This window comes from Caretta caretta, chromosome 12, assembly GCF_965140235.1.
Source record: "Caretta caretta isolate rCarCar2 chromosome 12, rCarCar1.hap1, whole genome shotgun sequence".
NCBI lineage: Eukaryota > Metazoa > Chordata > Testudines > Cheloniidae > Caretta > Caretta caretta.
This window is the reverse complement of record NC_134217.1, coordinates 7,925,319-7,950,775: the sequence shown is the minus strand read 5'-3', so window position 1 is coordinate 7,950,775 and position 25,457 is coordinate 7,925,319. Positions and strand designations below refer to the sequence as shown.

The following is a 25,457-nucleotide window of genomic DNA, read 5'->3' as shown; positions in this document are numbered from 1 at the left end:
TATCTTTTGATATGTCTTCAGATCTTCTGAAATCATTCCTCACTGTGTAAGTGGTCTGCTAATGATGGACAGAGGTCTGCACATGTTTTCAAATCAAATTATTTTTCTTGGAGAGCTTGACTTGTGTGGTAAGTGTTGTAAAATTTCATTCCACATGGTCAACATGAATACAAACTCTAGTTCTTGCATCTTGTTTGCAATGTTTCCTGCCTCTCCTATAGTTTCTCCCTTTTGTGATTGGCTATAGCTATACTTTCTAATGCATCCACAATCTTTGAGTAGGACTCCAGAATTGCACTTGTTGCCACTGCATGTGCCTCCCAGCGAGTATTAGAAAGAGATTTCAACACACGATCATTGCCCAAATGTGTTTTAAAAACTGCCCATCGGTGTGTTGAGGCAGAGAAAAATGTATAAAGTAACTGTTGAGAAAAAACTTACTGCCATCAGACAACAATCAACAGCACTGCAGCCAGCAGCATTGAGAGAGTGTGCAGCACACCGTGTGAATATGGCGCATTTGTTCTGTTCTATAAAGCTGCTTCTGCATTCCTTGAGAACGCCCTGACATGTTGGCAGCATTGTCATAAGATTGACCTCTGCACTTTGAGAAATCTGTTTTGCAAACTTGGCACAGATAATGCAGTACTTGATTTGCAATTTCTTCACCAGTGTGGCTTTTCAAATTGAGGGATGTTATAAATCGTTCAACTGGTTTTCCATCTGTGGGGGAGACACATCTTCGTACAATACTCAATTCTTCAAAATGTGGAAGATCAGGTGTAGCCAACAGATAAACTGAAGTACCCAGCAGTACTTATTTCATCCACAATAGCTGAATGAACTTTGTCACTCAGTGATCCAAATGTGTCATTTGATCCCCGGAAAGGCAGACTACGTTCAGCTAATGTTTGAATAACCACTATAACACGCTGCAAGACATGTTGCCAGTATTCACGCTCCCCTTTAATTTGGTCTTCCAATTTTTGTGTCAATCCAAAGCCCTGTCTCTGATTTAAATATGTCAACATTGAATCTGTGAGTAGTGCTATTTTCATGTTGTTCAATTAAGAGTATTCTGCCAGTCACTCAATCCATCTGCAGCAAACCGGGATGTTGAAGGTTTACATGCAAAGAGTTTGCAAACAAAACAGTATACAGACCCTGTTGATGGTGAATACAGTAGTCATTCTCAAGCGTATTTCTCACCAATCGCTTTCATGCTGAAATTTTTTGTGGACAATATCTTGTTTGCCATTGGTAAAAGTCCGATGTGATTTCTCAAATGGCCTAGTGTGGTGTTGAGTCATTCGGTCCACGATCTATCCAGGAAGCTACATTATCGGTACTAAGAAAAGGAGTACTTGTGGCACCTTAGAGACTAACCAATTTATTTGAGCATAAGCTTTCGTGAGCTACAGCTCACTTCATCGGATGCATACTGTGGAAAGTACAGAGGATCTTTTATACACACAAAGCATGAAAAAATGGGTGTTTACCACGACAAAAGGTTTTGGGGTGGGGGAGAGAAAATCTTTTGTAGTAAACACCCATTTTTTCATTCTTTACCACAACAAAAGGTTTTGGGGTGGGGGAGAGAAAACCTTTTGTAGTAAACACCCATTTTTTCATGCTTTGTGTGTATAAAAGATCCTCTGTACTTTCCACAGTATGCATCCGATGAAGTGAGCTGTAGCTCACGAAAGCTTATGCTCAAATAAATTGGTTAGTCTCTAAGGTGCTACAAGTACTCCTTTTCTTTCTGCGAATACAGAGTAACACGGCTGTTACTCTGAAACCTGTCATTATCGGTACTGAAATCAACCCACATACCAGGATTGTTTCTCCTATTTACAGCGTGAGCAGGTTCAGTCTCTGACACATCCACACCTTCTAGAACAATGTCTGTTACCACCAGGAGTAGGATGATCAGTTAGTCTCTGACACATCCACAGGTTCTGGAATGGTGGTTGTTTCACCCATGGAAAAGGGGTCAGTCTCTGAAACACGTACAGGCTTTGGAACGATGTCTGTGCTGCTGAGAGAAGATGTTGCTTCTGGTGGATTCGCTTTTAAAAATGTCAGCTTTGGAAGATTTTGGAAAATTTCACTAGTTTTTTGTTTCTTTTCTTCCACCGGTTTACGTTTCTGTGCTCCACTCAGTTGGTTACGTTTCATCCTGCCCCTACTCGGTTTTCTGAACTTTAAATAAAAAAAAAAGTACACAACGTACGTGTGTGTGCTTGTTTATATATATTTTTCCATTATTTATTTATTTATTTATTTATTTATATATATAACGAATGAAAAGGGGGGAAAAAAACGAATCAAGCATGTATAACTCAGAAGAATATATCAGTAATAAAACATTAATTTATTGCGATACATGACAAGATCTCATTTCCTCGCATTATTTCAATCTGTTAGTAGGACGCCCCCTGCTTTAGGTGGAGATAAGTAATAAAAAGAGAACAGAAAAACAGGGGAAGTGTGTGTAGTGGAGTGTAAGGAAGTTTAGCAAAGTTCTGATTTTTCCCATGATGACGATTTCGATACTTTTTTGAAATCATATCAAATTAAAAAAAAATTTTTTTTTTTCCTTAGGGCACCAGCAAAGCAGGGGGCACAAAGCACGTGCTTAGTCTGCCTATTGGGTAATCCAGCCCTGCCCAGGGTCATGTAGTAACTTTGTTGTCGGGGGGGTCACAGTGCAATGAAGTTTGAGAACCCCTGGTGTTAAGGGAATGGTGCATTGGACCGAATCAGGGTCACAGATTATATATAGTGGAAAATCTTTACAAAAGTTGTTAAACTCAATAGCCATTTTTTCCCAAGAACAAAAGCATTATTAGACATGCACGAACTACAGTAGGAAAGTTTACAGTAGTTATTTGACTCTGTTGTGGGAAATGCTGACTATAATAGGTATAAAAGATAAGTGCAGAAAATCTTTTGAAATAACTTACAAAGATTACAAATAATTGGCATAATATTAAGGAAGACTTAATGGTGGAAGTTTCTTGTCAAATGTCTTTGGAAACTGTAGAACTTGCTAGACCATTTAATCCTTTCTAGGTATCATGGAACCAAAGACGTGTTTTTTGTTTGTTTAAGCAAAGGCACAATATAACCATAGCTCCTTTTTAACTGAACGTAACTTTTTATCAGAGCATTGCAGTGGATCACTTCTTATTTTTTCTGTAATAACACCTGCCATTTAGCAGGCAGTTACGGGTTGGATGAAGCATCTCTTGTGTTAGCTGCCGTTTCACAGGGAGACTCACAACGCAAGTCTCTCGTTCTGCACATGTTACTTGCAGGTGTCACCACTGCATGTGATGAACTTGTGCAGAGTCCTGGAGTTCAGTTGTGTCTCTGAAAGTTCCTAGTAAATGTCTCTGCAGTTCTGTAGAAACCCAGCAAAATTCTACCAAGCCCCGCCGAGTTGGTGATCGCACTACAGGCATCCAATACCACTGTGCTAGCTGTTATGCTGGCATTATACTGTTCACATTGCGCAGAAACTGGTTTGCTAGTGTGCAATTTTTCTTCCTTTGCTTATGATCAAAACTAGGTTAACAATCCCCTGGGAGCCTGAGATGGAAAATGTAATTAACTAATTCCATATAGGGGAAAAAAATAAACATTTAGTATATATGCTAAAGGGACATATGCTGCAACACACTGACCACAGAGTGAATTTGAAGCTGGGGTGGAACTATCATTAAGGTCCAAATCCTGTCCATCTTACTCACAAGCATAGTGTCAGAACATCAGCTCACACAGTAATCACATAAGCAAGATGAGCAGTATTTGGCCTTTCAGTGTTAATCTGTTGTAGAGCTGCAAAAACAGTGTGAATAAAGGCCCATATACAAATATTCCTGTGGTAAAATCAGTTGCTCTTTGGATTTATGCTGGTATAAAGATCAGGAGTTTGGTGTGAGGCGGTATTGTTCAAGTGATCTTTGTTCTGTTACTGCATCTTTGGACATGTTTGTTAATCTTTTCACTTACTAATTTTAGCCTTTAGGGACTATAGACTTATTTTCTATTTTTCCATTTTAATACGAACTTAAATAACCAGGCTTTGCTCTATGAATTGAAACCCTACTGTGCTCTGGCAGTTTTGAACCTCTTTCCCCTCCATTTATCACCAGCATGTGTTCTGGTTAATTTCAGACTTCATTTACATGTTAATGGAAAAGTTGACCAAATTGTATTTGAATTTAGCTGGAGAATAAGTGTAGTGTCACCTTACTAACTCCCACGGGCATTAGTGGAGGTTATGCAGGTACATTTAAGTGGGATGGGGATATGCCCTGCAATGTGTAATTGCATGTTCTTCTTTGGACTTCGATACCAAGAGGTACTAGAACAGCTAGTTATAACTGAGAACGCTCCTGAAAAATACATCCTGTGGAGTAAACTATAGGAGCAGGCTAGTGAGGTCATACGGATTGAACATCATTTAATTCAGCCACTCTCAGCATAAATGTTTTGGGATGTTCTACATTGAGTGATATGAAAGTTAGTGCAGTATTAGATCTTCTTTCTGCTCCCCCATGCAAACTTTTAGTCAAATTATGCTGTCACTTACACTAGTGTAAATGTACCTAAAAGTGCAGATGTTGGGCTAGTTCTGTTGATTTTAATAATCTGCATTTCCTATGATTTTTCTTGTTCTGGCAGAATTCTGGAAGGGTAGAGCAGAATTGCCATAGGTTTTATTTGTTTCGACTTTTATTCTGAAGCTGGTATAGGTATGTGTATGTGTTTTGGGGGTGGGGTGTCTGGGGTGAGACTGAATTTTCACTCTTAGGGTATGTCTCCACTGTAGCGGGGAGTGAGCCTCCCAGCTCGAGTAGATAGACTCGTACCAGTGGTCTCAAGCTAGCATGCTAAAAGTAGGAGCACGGACGTTGTGGCTCAGATTCTCAAGCCTAGGAGGTTGGGTGGGCTTGAGAGCCCACACTACAGCATCCACACTATTTTTTGAGCACTAGCTTGAGCCCCTCCGGGGAGTGAGTCTGCCCACTTTGGGAGGCTCACTGCCAGCTGCAGGGTAGACCTCCTTGAGGGGTGTTCCCTTCCTTCCCCCCCGGTTCAGCTAAATTGCCCCATTAATCTGGGGGATCTTGCCCATACTGTGTCTGTTTTCTGGATGAATAGAAGGTACTGATTGACCTTTCACAAACACTAAATTCACTTTTTAAAAAAATCACTGTTCTAAGACCATCCCACAAAGGATTCTAACAAATTTTCAGCTTCCTGACTCTCCCCTCTGGGAGTGGTCACCTCTTTCCTCATGGCAGAATGGCCTGCAGTTGGCCCCAGGCAGAGATTCAGGAGACCTAAGAGCTTTTCAGCTCTTTCATTGATGGACTGCGTGACCTGGAGCAAAACTTCTGTACCTCAGTTTCCGCATCTGTGAATGAGAGTAATTATACCCTTTATTTTAAAGCACTTGAGCTTTACAAATGAGAAGCACCTATAAAAGTGCCAAGTCTTTCTTACTACTACAATTTACCAAATGCTAAAGAAATCACATGGCTAACTAAGAAGAAACTTTCACTTGCTAATAAAGTGCTTGTTTGATTAAGAAATAAACTACTTTGTCTTCCAAACTTTCTCTTGGGATAGTGCCAAATTGCTTGTTAACCATTATTAGCATCTCCTTCATTTATGTTAATTACTATAAGGACAAACTGAGAACTCTACATAATGCCTGATAAGGACATTTAAAATTATATATCAAATATATAATGTACGGATCAAAATTTTCTGTTTATATTATGGAGCATATTGAAGGCTAGCCTTCCTTTTTATGAACCCTACACTTTAGTTATTTCAAATAACTGCTTTCCATCTGAAATGTCTTTTGCATGAATTCTATTTAAAGGGGGGGAAAAAACTTGCGAAATTTTGCGGTTACTAGAACGAGGCATCTTGAAGGTATAAGTCAGAAAAAATAATCTTAGCATTTGGGGCTAGAAACTTTATTATCATTTTATTTTATATTTTTTAATTCAGTGGTCCTCAATGAGAGCTAGTGACCCATTGAGGTAAATCGGGAGCAACTCCATTGAAGTACAGTAGAACCCCAAAGTTACGAACGCCTTGGAAATGGAGGTTGTTCCTAACTGTGAACAAAACATTTTGGTGGTTCTTTTAGAAATTTACCACTGAACAGTGACTTAATACAGCTTTGAAATTTTATTATGTAGAAGAAAAATGCTGCTTTGCCTTTATTTTTTTTGTAGTAGTAGTTTAATACAGTAGTGCACTGTGTTTGTTTGCTTCTCTCCCCCCCCCCACCCCTTGTGTTGCCTGATTGTGTACTTCTGGTTCCAAATGAGGTATGTGATTGACTGATCAGTTCGTAACTCTGAGGTTCTACTGTAGATAGACTACGCTGGTTTAAAAACTGTTGTGACGTGAGAAATAGGTCCTGTGAGTACTTGTAGTATAGCCCACTTCCCTCCTCCTACTGTGCCCATTGCTCATGATTAAGGCTGCGAATCATTCACGGAGGTCATGGAAGTCATGGCTTCCGTGACCGCCATGAATTTTGCAGCACTGGTGCGGCTGGCCCCAGAACCACCCCAGCAGCTGGGGAAGCCCTGGGGCCAGCCACACCGGCCGCTGCTTTGGCAGCCCCAGGCAGCTGGTCCCCGGCATTACCCTGGAGCAGTGGTCCAGCGGCAGGGCCCCTGCCTGGACCGGCCCCCACTCCCTCCCTCACCCCCCCCCCCCCAGCAGAAGCGTCGCCCTGCGCTTTCCTTCCCTCCCCCACCACCACACACAGAGCAGTCTTCAGGAGTGCCCACCTCCCAGCGGGTAAGATTTAGTCATGGGGTATTTTTAGTAAAAGTCATGGACGGGTCAGCGGGCTGTGACTTTTTGTTTAATGCCCATGACCTGTCCATGACTTTTACTAAAAATACCCCATGACTAAAATGTAGCCTTCCTCATAACATCTCTGCCTTTCTCTTGTGAAGAATCTTGAAAATGTAATCTGACTGTTAGTTTTAAGAAACTGTTTTCATTGTATTAGACAAGTCAACAGAAACATCTTGCACAGCTATGGCATGTGTTTAATACTCTTGTTTTCTTTAGAATTTCCAGTCCCATCCGACGGTAATGCTTTTTGCACTAATAGCACTGGAAAAGTTTGCACAAACAAGTAAGTATTAGCCTAGTACTTCTTACGGCAAAAACAGAACTAATGTTACCCCAGAATGGTTATTTCCTTCATCTGATCACATCTGCTGTCCCCGGTGCATGCACTTGAAATAACCATGTTGAAGTTCCCAACTTGTAGCTTAAGCCTAGTGCACCATAAGGATCAGTGATAGCTGGGCTGACAGGGAATGGGATCGCTGTAGGGGAAAGTATGCTCAGGCCCTCGGGGCAGGAGGAGACTCATGCTGTTCTAGTGACCCAACTTCCTTGGAAAGAGAATGGGTGGAACACAATTCCGTCACTCTATTGTGTACTGTCCTCAAATATAGCTCAGATTATTGCCACATAGGGTCTGCTATCCATCAAATGTAGCTTTGGGGATGGGAAGAGGAATAAGAGCCCTTTGAAGGCCTTGCCATGGCTGGAAAAAAATTGTCCTGTTAATAGACTATAATTATTATTTTCCTAGCTAATAGCCATGCTCTCAGATGACTTAGTACAGTAAAATGCAGAATATTTAATATTGCATTTCTTCCTGTTAATGTGTCAGGAGAAGGTACGTGAACTCCTAAATTTTTTGTTTAATGTTGAGACTTAGAATATTTCTACATTGTACTGGTAAAATATTTACCTTTTGTCTTTTAAATCACTGTTTCTTGTTTACATCTATTACTTTTTTCACTTTTAAATTACAGGTGAAAATAAAATGACAATTTCTGAATCCTGTATTAGTGACCAGCTTGTTTTGTTAGAGAAGTGGACAGATAATCTGGACTTCTTAAAACGCCAAGTGGGATTCTGTGCCCAGTGGAGTTTAGACAATCTATGTAGGTATAGTGTGAGCAGGATTCATTTTTATTACTGGCGTGTGTGTGTGTTTGTGTGTGTGAGAGAGAGAGAGAGGTTTTTTTAAATGTCTGGTCATATTTGTATCTGTAAATATCCAGTGTCCACCCAGAAATAAGGTTTATAAATCCATGTGCATTTGCATGCCTGCATTTTTGAAAAGCAAACCTTATGTAATTGTTAAAATTCTTTAACTTTATTTGCTCTGTACCTGCTGTGACACTTCAGCAAAGAAGCAATAGCTAGATTGCACTTGTAGGCTGACTTTTTGAGGGAAAGCAGGGTTGTCCCAAAGAAAGCCATTGTAATATTCTTGGATATACTGATACCACATCTGCACAAGGACTAATTACGACCTGTGACTTATTAAGCAAACTAGATTTTCATGATTTAAGAAACCAAGAAAGAGTAGCTCTCTGATAAAGTCTCTTTTATTTAACGAACCAATCCGGGCATCACTAATGGGGGCCCAAAGCTTTGACACACTAAAGGACCCCACATTCTTGCCAGTCTTATTTAAAGCATGCCCCTCTTGTTCACTGCCACTGGGAGAAGAGAGAATGAAATTACTTGGTTGGCCCCAGGCTGCAGCTTGTCTTGCTTATGCTGAAACCCAGCATCAACTTGTGCTTTGTTACCAATGGCAATAAATATATAGTAATGAGTCTGTGATGTACATTTCACTCCCTGAAATACTTCTGTCTGAATTACTACTTTTTAGTGGTGTTGGTATGATTCTCAGCCTGTAGAGCTAAATGCTTCTCCATTCCTCCCCAGTGTGAAAGAGAATGATTCGGAGGAAAATGTACAGAGCAGTTTCCATGGCATAGCATAACAGTTATTCTTCAACTTGCCCTCCTGGTTCTGTGCAATCCCAGCATCCTGTGTCTTCCCTGCCCTGATTCTGGGTGATTTCCAGGGTGGAATCTCTAACAAAACCCGGTGTACAGTATAACTTATAATAGCTCAGGGTTGGAGAAAATGCCACCCTGGGTTAAAGCAAATATGAGGAGGCCATGTCGAACAGCATGCTAGGGAATCCCACAGTTGGGCTTCTCTTCTCTTCCCTGATCATGAGCTGTTACAAAGTTTCCACCAGGGGCTGCTTTCTTTTGCTTGAAATATTTTTCTTGCCATGAAACTCGAGCATTTGATCAGCCAGTGTGGGAGGGTCTAGCAGTCACGGAAGTGACGGGGAAAGGACTGAAAGTGGAGGGGGAAGACCGCCTTAATTGGCTCAGTTCAGCTGCATAAACCCAGCCCAATAGCTGAAAGCAGCAAGTTTCAAGTTTTCACTATTGCTCTGGCACCATTCCTCCCACAGTAAAATTCCACTCACGTTAACCTTCAGAGTGGTGTCTTGTGTGTCCTTCAGGGGACACATCTTGATATGTATTCTGATGCCCTTAATGCTTACTCATGGTTCCTTGAGAGGCACAATTAGCCCTTAGGTGCTTTTCAAATACTTAGGCAGGATATGCCCTGCTCCTGGATATAGTTCTAACAAACATTGGGTGCCACTGTAAGTAAGTAAGTATTGACATTCAAGTATGCATAATGCCTGTGTTGCTTTAAAGTATACCAAGACTGAATTGGATCCTTTGTGTGTGTAGATTTGTATTTATTGAAATACTCTGGTTGGACTTGTTCCTGCAGTAGCACTTTATTTATTTATTTATTTTCTGCAGTTTTGAAAGAAGGCAGACAGTTTACCTATGAGAAAGTTGACTTGACCAATATTAAGGCCATGCTGAATAGTAACGATGTCAGCGAATACCTTAAGATCTCACCACGTGGACTGGAGGTAGGATGTCATTTGATTATTTCAGCGTAGAATTTGTTTTGAAGAAAGCTACAAGATATCACCGTTTCAGTTCACTTTTTGTTCCCATTTTTTTTTACCCTTCAAAGACTCAACAAGTCTGTATTTCTGAGTTCCCTACAAAACTAGTGAAGGAATTCTGTTTGGCAGAATTTGGCAGACTGTAATGACTCTAACCTTGCTTTTATTACCAGAAATAACCACTGTAAAACATCACTCCTCTGTGAATCTCAGATCTTTAAAAACAGAGAAACCTATTCAGATCTATCTGGTCCTTCTCCCATGTGATGCAGAACTGTTCCCTACAGTAGATTTTTCTTTTGTTCTAGTGTTTTTTCTATTGTCCTGTCTAGTCTTAAAAGCCCAAAGCAATAGGGATTCCATTTCCTCAGAGAAAGTACCTCTCACCATCAGGAAATTCAGCCTAAATGTTCCTTTTCTTAATTTTGTTCCATGACTGCTCATGATATATTCCTAGAGCACTAAATTCCTGTCCCTCCTTGATGTTTATACCTATCGGATAGTTCTAGATTGTTCCCCACTTGGTCATTTTTTTTAGCCTGTAATCTTTAAATCAGTTCCACTAGCCCTCTGATCACTTCTTTCAGAGTAGCGGCTGTATCCGCAAAAAGAACAGGAGTACTTGTGGCACCTTAGAGACTAACAAATTTATTTGAGCATAAGCTTTCATGGGCTTCAGCATCCGATGAAGTGAGCTGTAGCCCATGAAAGCTTATGCTCAAATAAAGTTTAGTCTCTAAGGTGCCACAAGTACTCCTGTTCTTTTTGCTGATCACTTCTGTTGCTCTTCTCAGAGCTACTTTCAACTTGGTTCAGTTTTACTAAGATCCTGTCCGGTATATGGCCCTTGCTGTTGTGAAAGGGGTGCATTGTGTTTGGAAATTTAAGTGCTTTTACAATTTTACTTGTATGGCATTTCTCAAATCTATCAGACAGGATTCTTCATGACTGCCAGCTAATTCCAAATCTATTTTCCACTTCTGTTTTTCAGGCTCGATGCGATGCCTCCTCTTTTGAAAGTGTTCGATGTACGTTCTGTGTTGATTCTGGGGTTTGGTACTATGAAGTCACAGTAATTACTTCAGGAGTGATGCAGATTGGATGGGCCACCAAAGACAGCAAGTTTCTCAATCATGTGAGTACATGTGAAGTCACACAGTCGATACTCTAAATATTATGGTTTATTTTCCTTACAGTGCCTATACAAATGGCTTTTTATGGCCTATTGAAATAATTGTCCATGTTTTATATGGATTGCCTCTTCCTCTTACGTTTTTGTTCATACATTTGGCACTGTTAGTTAGTGAATTTAGTACTCATGAAAGGTGCTGGAGTGACATTTATCTCCAGAAGTACAGCACGGTCATCAGTAGCGAGGACTTTTCTTACCCACCGGTGCATGCCTCAACCCTGATCTGGAGCAGTAGGAAGGTAGTTCAGTTTTTATGACCCATTCCACTCTTGGCCTCTGCCCCAACTGCAAATAAGGGTGTCCGGTTACTGCCAGCTGTGTTTTTGTGAAGTGATCGCCTGCCTACTAAGAGCTGATATGCTAGTCATTCATTTGATGCATCCGATGAAGGGAGCTGTAGCTCACGAAAGCTTATGCTCAAATAAATTGGTTAGTCTCTAAGGTGCCACAAGTCCTCCTTTTCTTCATTTGACTTAGGTCATCAAAGAGCCATGAGGTGGTTTTTCTTACTTTTTTTCTTCTATTTCACAAACTTGGTGACTAGAGATTAAAGGGCCTCTAATCTACATGAAACCATCTGCTTGGGATAGTTTAATATCTTTGAATGTGGGGGTGGTAATCATACTGTTGTATTTTTAGTCTAGAAAGCAAGGATTAAACTGGATGTATATTAAACTGTTTTGCCAACCTAACTTTGTCCTTCTCTAGACTCCTTCCATAAGCTCCCTCTGATGTGTTCTGTTTGCTCACACTTGCTCTGTTCAGTCAGTATTTGACACCGCAAATTCCTACTGCTTGTACGTATGTCGCTTTTTAAAAAATACTCTGCAATTGCATGCATTAATTGGTCAAAGTCTGTGATCATGGGATAGTTCAAATGATAACAGAAATGTGAGTAGGATATTTATTTTTTCCATTTCCCTACCTGGATGAATCCTGGTGGAAGATACCAATATAAAGAGTTTGCCTATTCTTTTACTAGAGAGGAGCAAATAGCACTTCAGAACAGGCCAGGTGCTAACACTTCATTTTCCAGTCTGGCAAGGAATTGGAAGCTCTCCCTGTTTGTCAGGAAAGACTAATTTCTGATGGGAAAAGTACATATGTGGAAATAGCATGCCAAATGTTCTCTTTCCATGCCCTCCAAAAATAAATGAATAAATTCATACAGACATGAAAACTACCTGAGGCACAGATTGAGAATAGCACAAAACAGGCATAAATGTCACTTGGTGACATCATTTGCATTAGGTACTGGTAGTTTCATTCTTCATTTCAAGCAGTCACATCTAGTTACTCACCTGCCTTGCAAAGTTCTATTTACCTGTGACAAGTTTTATGGGGGAATAAAAGAGCTTCAGTTTTTTTCATAATCTTCACAGCAAAGGCCACTGTGCCTTCACAGTAAAGGCAAATACCTTTGTGATGTGGCTTTTTTGTTTTTTGTTAGTTGTGTGTGTTTTGTGTGTATACCTTGGTTTGTAAATTTTCAGGCTGTTGTAAACTCAGGGGTACTCGGACAAGATGGGGATAGTGTAAAGGTTACCATGGCAGCCTTGTTTTCAGAATTGCCAAGTTTGTATTCTCCATCTGAAAACTACTGTTAAAGTTCCTTCTATTCTGCTTTTTTTTTAATGGAATCTGTTAATGCTTTCATAGCAAGTGTGTTCAGCTTACAAATAAGGATGGCTTTTCTAATTGTTACCTTTGCAACCTCACCCAGCATCTGAAAATCAAACTTTCTGGTTCACCCATAATCACTATTAATAGTTCTGCAATAGAAATTTATAGGCCTATCCTGCTGCCTCCGAGGTCAGTTAGCATTTTACCATTGACTTGAGTGGGAACAGGGTAGGGTCCTTAGTTAACAATTCCATCTGTGCACAAGCCAGAAGAAAATCCAGGTCTCCTCTATTGCGTTGGCTCTGCAGAGCTAACAGGCACATCAAGTAGTAGAAGCTCATTCCTTGGTAAAGTCAGCAGGCAACAGATCTGCTTGCTATCCAGTCAGAATCCTGAAATTTGTTAAAATCTTCATATTACCATAGTCATTTTTTGGTCATCGTAACACTTTAAGATAAGGAAGCAGATTATATAGAGTTCTGTTTTGGGTTATTTTATGTTCTAATACAAGAATGACCCGAGTTAAAACTGCTCAGAAAACTTGTAGAAAAAAATCGTTCTAAAACCTGATATACATCATAGACCAAATACTGTGATGTAGATGTTGGTGTTGATGAATGTAAGTTGGTATGGGCCAAGGAAATGGAAGAGAAGGATATAGCGAGAAAAGCAGCTAACAGGACGGTGTAAGAGGGAATAAGATAAAGTAGATTCCCTGCCCCCATTAGTTACTCTTCCCGCTATCCTCTCCCTTACATTCATTCATGTAAGTTACTTCCACGTGCTGACATATAATTTACACATCCGATTACATTATCTCTAAATATGGCCCCTTGCCTACTGCACAGTATTGCAAAAGAAATGTAAAAAACTGCAAGCCTGTCTTGAATACCAGAAGTTGCCAACACTGACTGTAATGGAAACTGTTTGTGAAATGAAGCAGCAACTCACCAGCCCTTAAACTAGAAGAGGCTTAAAAGATTTTCCCCACTCACCCTAAGTAGCTTGACAGTTTGTTTGGGGTGGTTGTTTTTTCTGTCTGATGTGCTTCCTGTGAGGAATTTCTAAGTAGGAAGAATTGAGATAATGTCTCTATTTAAGGGCTAGAAGCTTGCTTTACTATTTATTTTTCCCTTGATTGGATGTTTCTGGTATTCTTTCTGCCCAGAATCTTTTGTAGGCACTTATTTTTGAATGCATCTAGTTTTCTAACATTTTAGCAGATCTCCAGCTCTTGCAGCCCTATGTTAGCACCGAGATTACGTTTGAATTGAAAATTGTCAGTTTTGTTGATAACCATGCATTGTTAAGTTCACTAAATACTGGATGGATACCTTTTCTATCCTTGATGTCACTTCCTTCTTGAGGCATCCATTAACTAATATGGAATTACCCACGTAGATGAGTTGCTCTTCTTGATATTTTTGACCAGGGTGGATTTGATTAAAATCAAATTGATTTAAATTACTAGTCAGGAAGACTCAATTTAATCATGGATTTCTACATAAAAGTGCATTCTTGTTGGTGGTTATAACCGTAATACATATTCTTCACAACTCAGATGTAGGTTTCATTTTTAGAAGGTACACACGATACATTTTTAAAGTGATTTATTTTGAAAACTTTTCAGATTAGTTTTACAGCTATATCAGAAAATGAATGATTGGTTATTTCATTTACCAAAGGTATTTGAAGCAGATAGATAGTTCACCTCCCGATGACTTCATAAATATCTCCAATTCAACAGGTTAATCATTAATATTTGGAGGATTTTCTTGGCATGCTATATTAGGAGGAGAACATCATGAGACAGACATTAATATTGTTTTATTTAACTAAAACGACAACGTTATGTATTCTGGATTGTTTTCTTCAACAGCAAACATAAATATTTTAACAAAACAAGCATCTGAATGTTTGAATTTAGTTAAACATTCAAGTTTTTTAAAATCAGGTTTGTTTTTGTTAATTGTTTTGAACTAAAATAGTTAAATGAAATATTAAAACAAAAAACAACCAAACATTAAATCAACCATGTCAGCCAGGTCAACACAAGAAACTTAAAATATTGGTTTCTGCAGCTAACTCCGTCCTCTTCACCTTCATTTTCCTGTTTGTTCATAATCTGGAAAAGAAAAACAAACTTTCCTGCTTTTTCAGGTCCCAAACAATTTCTCAGTTTGGAATGAATGAGTCCAAAGGAAGATAATATTCTTTTTAAACCAGCAGAAGAAGCTACTGCTGTTAAAAGTGAGATTATCACTTCAACAGTCTCTGAATCCAAGTGCTTACGTGACCCACCAGTTCACTGGTGTGACTTTCTTTAAATAATCATCAGCAAACATATATTTCTTGAATGGTTCTCATTCCCAAACTGGGTCTCTCTTACAGCCTGCTGCCATTATAGGTTTTTCTTTCTAGTGAGAGAATGGTATGGTAGATCTCAAATCAATAAAGGCTACGCTCAGAAACACCTCAAGACTTCTGGAATATGCTGCTCAAACAGTTTCACTTTTGTTTCAATTGCCTGTCCCTCTCTTCTCACATTTATCTCCAGACTTCCTCTCCTTGTCCAGATCCATTCCACCCCCAACAATCTTTTTTATTCATTGAACTTTTCGAAACTTTGCACTTTTAGAGAGAGGTAAGGGATTTGCTCTGCGTACACAAATTTGCAGAGGGACAATAGGGTTGAGGTTTGTTGTTTTTTCACCTGTAGGTAGGTTGGTTGGTTAGGCAGGCAGACACATTTTTGCTGTTAACATGCATGTTATCTCAGTAGACACAAATCCATAGTCTGAGAACTGCAAAACTAAGCATCTCTGATGGTATCTTCTAGACTGACTACTGAGTCCCATTGGGTAGATAGAAAGATTAACCTAAATAATCTATACAGAAGCCCCTGGAACCCCATAATATTCAGTCCCTAATCCATGAACTATTGGAACTAATTTACAAAACTTTTCTTAAATGTTACATGAATATATTGTCTCATACTATAGAATTAGAATTTATAATCCCTATTCCATGATGAGATACATTATAGCTCAAAAAGTTATCTTAATTAAAACTATCTACGATAGGTTTTTTCCTCAAAAAGCATTTTAGCAAAAAAATCTGATTTAAATAAAAAAAATTGAATTTTTTTATCATGGATTTTTATCCACCCTGTTTTTGACTTCTGTTATGTTACCACTTGACATCTGGCTTTAAGGGATATTTGTTTTAACATAATTAATTTTGAGCTATGCTTGGCCTGCTATTTTTGCCAAAATGTCTGTCTGTCTTTGTAACTTTTGGGGGTGCTGCTCACTACCACAATATTGTCAAGGTCGTCTAGACATTAGCCATCTAGCCATGCTGTACCATTGTTTGTGTTGCTAATACACTTCTTTGTTATCCAGTCTACGGCAAACAGTAGATATACAGTGCAATCCTGTTTCACTCATGTCAGTGAACCACTGTCTGATTGTTCACCTTTATAGAGCACTTCACATCTCTACGTGGCCTTGATGACTTTAGCTGGGATTCTGTAGAACTGAAGAATGTTCCACAATGTATGTTTGTGCAGGCTATCAAATGCTTCTTGAAAATCCATTAAATTGATGAAGAAGGGAGCTTCCCCTTCTAGACATTCTTCTATGGTCCTTGGTGTGAATATCTGACCTGCACAGGATCTCTTGGGCTTGAATCCAGCCTATTCTTCTCTAAGCTTTGCATCCACTGCCTCTTTCATCCAATTTAGTATCACACTGCACAAGGCTTTCCCTACAACAGAGAGGAATGTAACTCCTCTCCAGTTGTTAGTAAGATTAACCCTTTTGGAATATTCTGACAATTATTCCATGCTCCTCTTGGTGAGGAGGGTGTCTCTTTTTCCCAAACTTCATTAAACAGCTCTCTGTTTCATTAGGATGGTGGTAGCAAGTATTTTAAGCATTTTTGCTGTAATTTGATCATCTCTCGCTGCTTTGTTATTTTTAATCTTTTTGATTGCGGCCTGTACTTCTGACATCTCAATTGGACTAATGTTTGTCAAGTTAAACAAGTTCATTTGTAATGTATTTGGGGCCATTTATCTCGTTAACACTTGAAAATTGACTGAATTTAGCTATTATTTGGGACCTGTGAGACTCACATTGGAGGAGTACGGGCATCTCTGCCCTTATCAAATCCCACAGAGCAAGCAGAAACTAGTCTCTTCTTCCATACTGCTAATTGGTTCCTCCTCGTCAACGAAGAGAGGTGGCTTTCTGATGAGGGATATTGTTTTCAGTTACTGCTTGCCCCCAAATGGGTTTAGTGAGGAGTCTCAAAAGCTTTTTATAGTACAGCCTTTGGATTCGTTTTGGGGGAACACAACAGAGGGCGCTGTTTTTCCCACAGTCTTCTTGCTGGCAGCCACTTCCTTATTTGAAAATAACTAATATAACTTGTCATTGTCTCAAGTTTTGTCAGCTCTTGAGTTTGAGAGTAGCTTCGGTTAGACTAGAGGTGGCATTGTGGAGAAAACAAGTAAAATGTTGCTGTTTAGATACCTAGCTTTGTTGTAAAGATAATATATCCGATATTAATCAACATATAAAATGTATAGTCCCTTTCATTCAGGGAGCTCGAAGCACTTTGCAGACACTAATCCTTACAACATCCCTGGGAGGTAGGCAAGCTTTATCCCTATTTTATAAGTGTGGAAGTCGTGAGGCCCAGAGGTTCAGTGACTTGCCCAGTGTCTCCCAACCAGTTGCTGGCAGAGTCCCAAATAAACCCCATAACTCCTGACTTGGTCTGGTGGATAGTGCACAAGACTATATTCCCTCTCTGACCCGTGAAAACGTTGTAACACCTGGGTAAACAATAGTACAAAAATTGTGTGGAACATTGCAAACACCACCTCGGTCGTGCTCTGTTACCCAGCAAATGACCTGATTCGTAATACTGAGTCATTCTGTCTGCTGAACACAGATCAGAAATGAGGTGTGTGGTCAGAGCTGCCTGAGAGGAAGCTCACTTGGTACCTCTGCTCTTGCTAAGCCTGGTTCAGGTAATGCTATTAGACCGTCCTCTTTCAGGAGCGTTACATTCACTCCTAATTTTTTATTTTATTTTTTTTTTAAAGGAGTAAAATCCATTTGACCTTGAAAGTACCCCTCCCAAAGGAGGGGGAAAAGTAAATATGCCTTCCTAACAAGAGCTGTGTAGTTCTGATGCATTTTTAGGTGGAAAGAGTAAGGAAGTGATACTGAATGAGGGGGGTGTGGGTGTAAGTGAGAGAGAGAAAATAGAATAGAATAAAATTAAACTTCTTAGAATGAATGGTTTGGTTATGTAAAAATAGACCTCCAGCCCTTTCCCACAAAACAGGAGTGACTGCAGATTAAAATGCTGTGCTTTGTTTCGCTAAAGGAAGGTTACGGTATTGGGGACGACGAGTACTCCTGTGCATATGATGGCTGCCGGCAGCTGATTTGGTATAATGCCAGAAGTAAACCACATTCCCATCCCTGCTGGAAAGAAGGTATTTTCTTCATCTTGTGGCAGTTATCCTAGCCTGCTATCACCAAAGAGCTTTTCTAGAATACTCACAGGAGGAATAGCCTGTAGTTGGAGTTTATTAGCAGTTTCAGAGAATCTGAAGATGAGGTCATCTAGCCAACTTCTTGCCATTTCAGGATTGTTAATTACTGTACGCTTACTGGTGTTCTGTCTGGTTTCTTAAATGTGTCCTGTGAAACTGTCCGCCACTTCTCATGGAGACCTTCCACAGCCTAACAGATCTCACTTTGGGGAACCCCTACCCCCACCGCCAGTTATTACAGGTGGTGCTGATAGCACCACCTTAGCTTAATGTTGTCTGATACTTCCTTTTAGAAGACCCTGTTTTCAGTTGCTTATAACTTGGCCAGACTTAAATCATTTGGGGAGAAATTTTCCATGCAAGGTGTTTTGCCTCGGGCTCATCTGTCTGTCTTCAGCAAAAATGGTTTGGCTGTTTCTTAGAACAAGATTTGGGAAATACGTTGTTTTGCCCCTGTATGTTTATAAAAAAAAAAAAAAAGGAAATTCTGGAAATCTTTGCTTTGAGAAGCTATAGTGACCCCTTTTCTTTGGAGTAGGAACTTGAAATTTGGGAGGAGGGTGGCCTTTTTCTTTTCTTTTCTTCAGGGATGTGCCTGTAATCCTCATGAAAATCAGCCCAAATTTGCCCAAGTTACAAAATCTTTGAAATACCTGAGTTTGAACATGCGCTGCAGAGACTTCTTTAGATTTTTAGCAGCTAAATTCCCTGAAGATTGTCTGCATTGGGCATGCTCCAGCCTGGGGAGGGAATGGAAAGAGGCAACCCTAAAGCCTGCATTTGCTAACTTTTGAATATTTAGCTTAGCAATGTTAATGTTCCTTAAATGTAGCTGTCTGTGTGCAAATCAACCTAAATCTTCCTTTCCTTAATTTCATCCAATTTCCTCCTAATTATACCCTTTTTACTATGGTAAATAACTCTTCTCCCTCTTTAGTGCTTATTCAAATAATGGTTGGTTGTTCCCTATTAATCACTCCTTAGCCCAGGTATTCAGTCAGCTTCTTTAACCTTTCCTCAACAATCAGCACCTCCAACTCCCAATCATATTTGTTGAATGCCATAAATACCTGAACCTTAATCCTAAAATATTTTTGTTTTTGTACATAAGGAGACACAATAGGATTTTTACTAGATTTGCAAGAAAAGCAAATGATCTTCTATTTAAATGGAAACCAGCTTCCTGCTGAGAAGCAAGTGTTTTCATCTGCAGTGTAAGTAATATTTTCATTTTGACAGACAAGTATTAAAATGCAATATGGATAATGGTTCATTGGTTAAAAGAAAAAATTCAAATTCTGGGTTTAGTTTGACAGTAAACTTATATTTAGCGGTCATAGATGCTATTGCTCTTAAGCAGAGCTCCCTGTTGAAAGGTACTGATAACAGCTAAAAATCTGAAACCAGCTAAAAATCAGTGACATGAGTGTGAATTTACAAATGGATTTAAGGGCCAGAGGAAACACATTCTTTAGCCTAAGTTTAATGCAGCTTTCTGTCGTGCAATGTTAGCAATTTACGGAACACTTTCTATATAATATTGTGGATTTTGGTTCTCTGGGAGATAAAATAACAAAACCTTGTTCTTGTTGCTTCAGATGTGTCAACTTTTTGCACACTCCTAATTTGCTCAGTGTTCTCCAAGTTTTGTGCCTTCCCAAATAAGAGAGATTGGGGGGGTGGCGGCGGCGGTGATGTGAATCCTTTGCACTTGAACCTGTTCCCCAAACAGCAACACACAGCCCCATTTTGGACAAAACAGTTATTCCTGCTGAGGTGGATGGAGAATAGTGTTGTCACACACTCAGGTGCATGCGTTTGCCTCCACATAGATGCAACTTATCCTGTTTGTAGCCAGTAGAGGCTCTGGCAGACAGTGGCAATGGACTTGGTTCACATATCTTAATTAAATTGAGAAATAATGAATCAAGTAAGAAAAATACATGCTGCTAAAATCAGGTTCCCTGGAGTTTCTCTCCCAAATAACAGTGGCTGGATTACAGTACTGGAAGTCTTGTTCCAGCGTGAGATAGCGTTTGGTCCAATAGGTATGTCCAGCATGCTCTGTCTGTACTATTGCTTTCTGATGTTCATGCTGTCCTTCAAATTGCAGATCTGGCTTTTTTGCTGCAGCTAGTTTCATGTCCTATCAACAATGTGAGTTCAATTTTGGAGCAAAACCTTTCAAGTATTCACCTTCAATCAAATTTAGCACCTTTAATGACTATGCCTTCCTGACAACAGAGGAGAAAATAATTTTACCAAGGTAATCTCTTTCTGCTGGTTATGCCACATTCATACAATATACAAATATGTAGGTTTGAACAGGATGTCAAATTTCTGGTGTAAATGGTCTAACGTAGTCTCCGAACATAAATAACTTTGTGATCAATTCAGGATGTGATTAGTCCTTACGTGAAAGGGACATGCTAGACTTCAGGCTCCACTTCAACAAAGCATAAAAACATAAGAATGGCCATACTGGGTCAGACCAAAGGTCCATCCAGCCCAGTATCCTGTCTACCGACAGTGGCCAATGCCAGGTGCCCCAGAGGGAGTGAACCTAACAGGTAATCTAGTGATCTCTCTCCTGCCATCCATCTCCACCCTCTGACCAACAGAGGCTAGGGACACCATTCCTTACCCATCCTGGCTAATAGCCATTAATGGACTTAACCTCCATGAATTTACCCAGTTCTCTTTTAAATCCTGTTATAGTCCTAGCCTTCACAACCCCCTCAGGCAAGGAGTTCCACAGGTTGACTGTGTGCTGAGTGAAGAAGAACTTCCTTTTATTTGTTTTAAACCTGCTGCCCATTAATTTCATTTGGTGGCCCCTAGTTCTTGTATTATGGGAACAAGTAAATAACTTTTCCTTATTCACTTTCTCCACCCCACTTATGATTTTATAGACCTCGATCATATCCCCCCTTAGTCTCCTCTCTTCCAAACTGAAAAGTCCCAGCCTCTTTAATCTCTCCTCATATGAGACCTGTTCCAAACCCCTGATCATTTTAGTTGCCCTTTTCTGAACCTTTTCTAGTGCCAGCATATCTTAAGCACTTAAGCATGTGCTTAAATGCTCTGCTAGATTTTTGTCCTATCTTCCTTCTGTACTCATTAATTTACACTGGCTGTGCAGTTTTACCTCACACAGTGTTTAAAATACACATAGTAAAAATCACTTCCTGCTATGTATAAACTGTGAAGTTAATTGAAGAAAAATGATCTTAATTAAAATTGGTGTCTTGGCACAAATGAGGTCACTTTTAAACATGGGCCGTGTAGAAGCACTTTGCAAGCAATTGTAAAGCCTGAAGTGATTGCTCTTCTCTTAATCTCAGTAAAAATACTTCCTTACTATGAAGGATGCTGCCAAGGAGAGATGTTGGAGTGGACTGGCAATTCCCCGATTTCTGAACAGCTTAAGACCTCTTTTGGCTTAGTTTATGCTCAGAACTTCTACTTGGATAAAATCAGCATAAATTTTGCATTTCTGCAAAAAGGAAAAAAAAATTCAATTCTAACTTTAGGTAATCAGTAAAAGTGTGATGCAGTGCACGAGAGCACAGCGCTGGGAACCAGTGGCCCTGCTTTGCCACTAACTCTCCGTGGAATCTGGGGCAAAACCCAAATTTTTAAACTTCGGTGCCTAAAGATAGTTAGTGTGATGGGGCCACTCGCCTCTCATGAGCACTCCCTAGCTGGTGTGCCGGTACCTGCACTTTTTCCAGCTTTGCGCCTGCTACCAGCCTCGCCAGGTGGATCTTGGGAGACGCAGCCCTCCAGCCGAATCCCACAGTCTGCATGTGTACAACCAAACCCCTTCTGGGGTACACAATTCAACAGGGCCTATCACAGTGCCCTGAAGACCCTTCGCCTCCCGGCGAGTCCCAACTGATCCCCGCTCGCTAGCTGAGCTGCGCTCTCAGTTCAGTTCACTCCCCTTCTGGGGGGGTATCAAAAGTCCCACAAATGCTGAGAGTGGGTGAATAAAATCACCAAGGGACTGGACCTCCATTGGTACCGTCTATCCCAGATCCACACAGAGCTCCACTGAATGCACGGGAGCGCAGAGTGCTAGTAGCCCCATTGCAGAAGCAGGGCTGACATTTTCTCATTTCTTGGATATTGAAAGGAATTCTTTGCTTTCGTCCGTGAAGGTTCTGATGCTTTTTCTCAGGCACCTTTCTGAACACTAACGGTCACCAACGTTAATATGGAGACGTTGCTGCACTGTTTACCCTACACTTTTTGACTGTTTACTTATTTCAACCTCCCCCCGTGTTCATTCAAAACTTATCAAGAAAATTACATACTAAATCACCTCTTATTTTTAATCATATGTAGAGGGACCCTCCAACTACTTAGCATTAGTTGCTCTTTAGAAGAATTGCACTGTCACTTTTTTCATCGATTTTTCTCAACTGAAATACCTTGGTATTGGGGTCACTTGAGAAGACAGCTCTAATTCCATTGTTAAAATCCAAACATATGGAGTAAAGTTTTGGTTAACTCGGTTCCTTGGACGTTTCCTTTATACTAACACACCATACATTCCCTTCTCCATCCTAGCCTTTGCTCCTGTTCCTGTGTTGGTTGATAAGTTGGATTGTTGTCCCTCTTGTATCTGTTCTTGTAAACAGTTTTACAGTATTGTATGGTTTCTGAGACTTTGCATATTGAGAATTTTTTTTAAAAACATTCCTATTATACAAGTGTATATATCAAACTAAAGCATAAGAGGTTTGTTTGTTTGTTTGTTTGTTTAAAAGTGTTCCACTTTGGAAGTCCTAGGAACTGGAGATGGGGGGAAAAAGATGTATTGAGTCATCTAGTCTAGCCACCTCTTCCAGCCATCCCCACGGCATAGCCAGAATAGGGTTGTTAGACTGTCCCAAATAATTGTACGTTTGTTTAGGAATATTTTTACTGTTTTTAATTGTCAATTAAAAACAAAAGAATTTGTGTATTGGCCTGGATCCATCACTCAGGAGTGTAGTTTAGTGATAAATGTTTTTCTCGTACATCTATTTCAGACATCGACGTCTGGCATTGTTGAAGCAAGTGAGTATCCGAGAGAACTGCTGCACACTGTGCTGTGATGAGGTAGCAGACACAGAACTCAGACCCTGTGGACACAGGTAAATTAAACACACAGACCTTGTCTGTTTGCACCGCGTTGTGTGAAAATGCAGTCAAAGTAGGACTTCTGCTCATCTCTGGTGACTACTCAACCTGCACGAAAAGATCTGTCCCTTTAAAGATTTGAAAAGGAGTACAGGATAAACAAACACTAGTCATCTGACCATCTCCCTCAACAAAACAGATGTAATATCCAAGGTGCTGGGTGTGTACAGTTGCTAAGCGTAGACCTGCTTGTGTGTCTCTTCACAGTGCCTGCTCTACCAAATTTAACTCCTTGATCTGGAAAGTGTCTTGAGATAAGTATAGTATAAAAGCTCTACATAAAATGCAATACTGTTTAGAGAAAATCAAGAATGGGACTGGATTTTTAATGCAATCTGGATCCTTTTACCAAGTTACCAGTTCAAATACAGTTAAGTACTGATAATGTCATTGCCATGATGGTTTTTGAATTGCCTTTATGAAATGAGTTTGCAGCTAAGTGTCCAGCTCTTAGTGACCTGTGGGCACCACTATAATATGCCTGTTGGAATTGACATTCTTGTTGGCAGTTAGCAGAAAGACAAAGGATTGAGTGGGTGTGCAGAATATACCCCCCATGGCCTCTAGTGATTGGCATTCTAGGTCAAGAGTCAGGCAAATCAGTGTGGGGAGACTTGCACTGCCATTGTCCAAACCATAGCTGGTCTGTGGGTTAATGAAAGGGTGACTGCACTAGAAATTGCTCAGCAGCATTAAGGACCTAAATCCTGCAAGATTCTGATTGCCTCCTGCAAGGAAGGGCTTGAGACTCATGAGCTTCCATTGACTCTAGTGAGAGCTGAGGACACAGAACCGAACCTTCACATTGAGGAAAATCAATCTTGCTGACCCTTTTTCCACAGTCGTTGAATGAAATTTTTGTATGGAGTGAATTTATTAGCATCTGGATTCTACTCCTTTTTTGTTTTGTTTTTCGTTTTTTTAATAAATTAGCATAAATTCAGATTTGTAACTGAATCTTCTCTTCTTTAGTGACCTGTGCATGGAGTGTGCCTTGCAACTGGAGACCTGCCCATTGTGTCGACAGGAAATACAGACTAGAGTCAGACAGATCTCCCACATTTCATGACACGTGGAGAATATCATGGACTTATTTCTAATCAATTCCAGCCAATACTGCAAGGGACAAGCATCTCTTATCAAACTATACGCACATCAAAACCATAGCCGTGACCAGATTTCATGCTACGCCATAGTCTGTTTATCTTAGAAATGAAATCTTTAATAAACTAACCCAACTTGCCAGTGCTGGGGAACTGGCTTCAACAATAGCTAATAGTTCGACATTTTATGGCTGTTGGTTATCTCCAAGCAAGACCACAGGAGAGTGTCTGTCTTTCTCTCTCTCTCTCTCTGTCTTTCTCTCTGTCACTTATCACAAGTGCTGAAAAAGAATTTGCACTGGAAATATACACATGAAGTACATAAAATCTCCTAAAACAGGGACATTCTGTCTCATGCTCTAAAGTCCTTATTTTTGGCAGAAGTCGTCATGAATAAAGTATGCCAATATTTCTTTAATGTAGCCTCCTGCTGGTCAGAGACTGTTTTCCAACAGTGGATATTAAACTGCTCAAAGACTTGAAATCTGTACACAAACAGACTGGTTTGAAAAGAAGGTGCAGAGACTGTAGAAAAATCCAAATTTTTGATAACTCAGTGATTCCAAAGAACGTTCTGATTTTTTTTTTAAACTGCGGAAAGTTGGTGGTATTTTCACATTCGTAGTGTTTCTAATTACTTCAATTTCAGTACCCATGTTTAGTGAAAAGAATAATTTTCAGGAGGAATTATTACAGTAATTGTAATGCTGGACAGGAGATGGTTTGAAATTTTGGGTATTTTTTTTTAGGTACCATCAATCATCTTTTTTTAATCAGTATTGTTTTTTGAAAGTTATGTACATTTTGAAAATACTGAGCTGTGTTCTCAAAAGGTCTAGAAAGAATTCTGAGCAAATGTATTAATATTGTTTTAAACGAATACATGTTATTTGAATAGCA

At 39.8% G+C, this 25,457-nt stretch overlaps 1 protein-coding gene across 6 annotated transcripts in view; it reads left to right on the top strand.

The window, feature by feature from the left end:
* The window catches only part of RSPRY1 (ring finger and SPRY domain containing 1), a 55,315-nt gene extending 29,858 nt beyond the window's left edge, over positions 1–25,457 (top strand). For all 6 annotated transcript variants that reach the window (XM_075118330.1, XM_048816566.2, XM_048816567.2 and 3 more), the window contains 9 exons: positions 7,120–7,186; positions 7,881–8,012; positions 9,720–9,835; positions 10,866–11,009; positions 18,093–18,204; positions 19,376–19,478; positions 20,378–20,530; positions 23,304–23,408; positions 24,427–25,457. In XM_075118330.1, the coding sequence (XP_074974431.1) occupies positions 7,120–7,186; positions 7,881–8,012; positions 9,720–9,835; positions 10,866–11,009; positions 18,093–18,204; positions 19,376–19,478; positions 20,378–20,530; positions 23,304–23,408; positions 24,427–24,523 (1,029 nt within the window). In that variant the 3' untranslated portion in view covers positions 24,524–25,457. The remainder of the gene's footprint in view (positions 1–7,119; positions 7,187–7,880; positions 8,013–9,719; positions 9,836–10,865; positions 11,010–18,092; positions 18,205–19,375; positions 19,479–20,377; positions 20,531–23,303; positions 23,409–24,426) is intronic.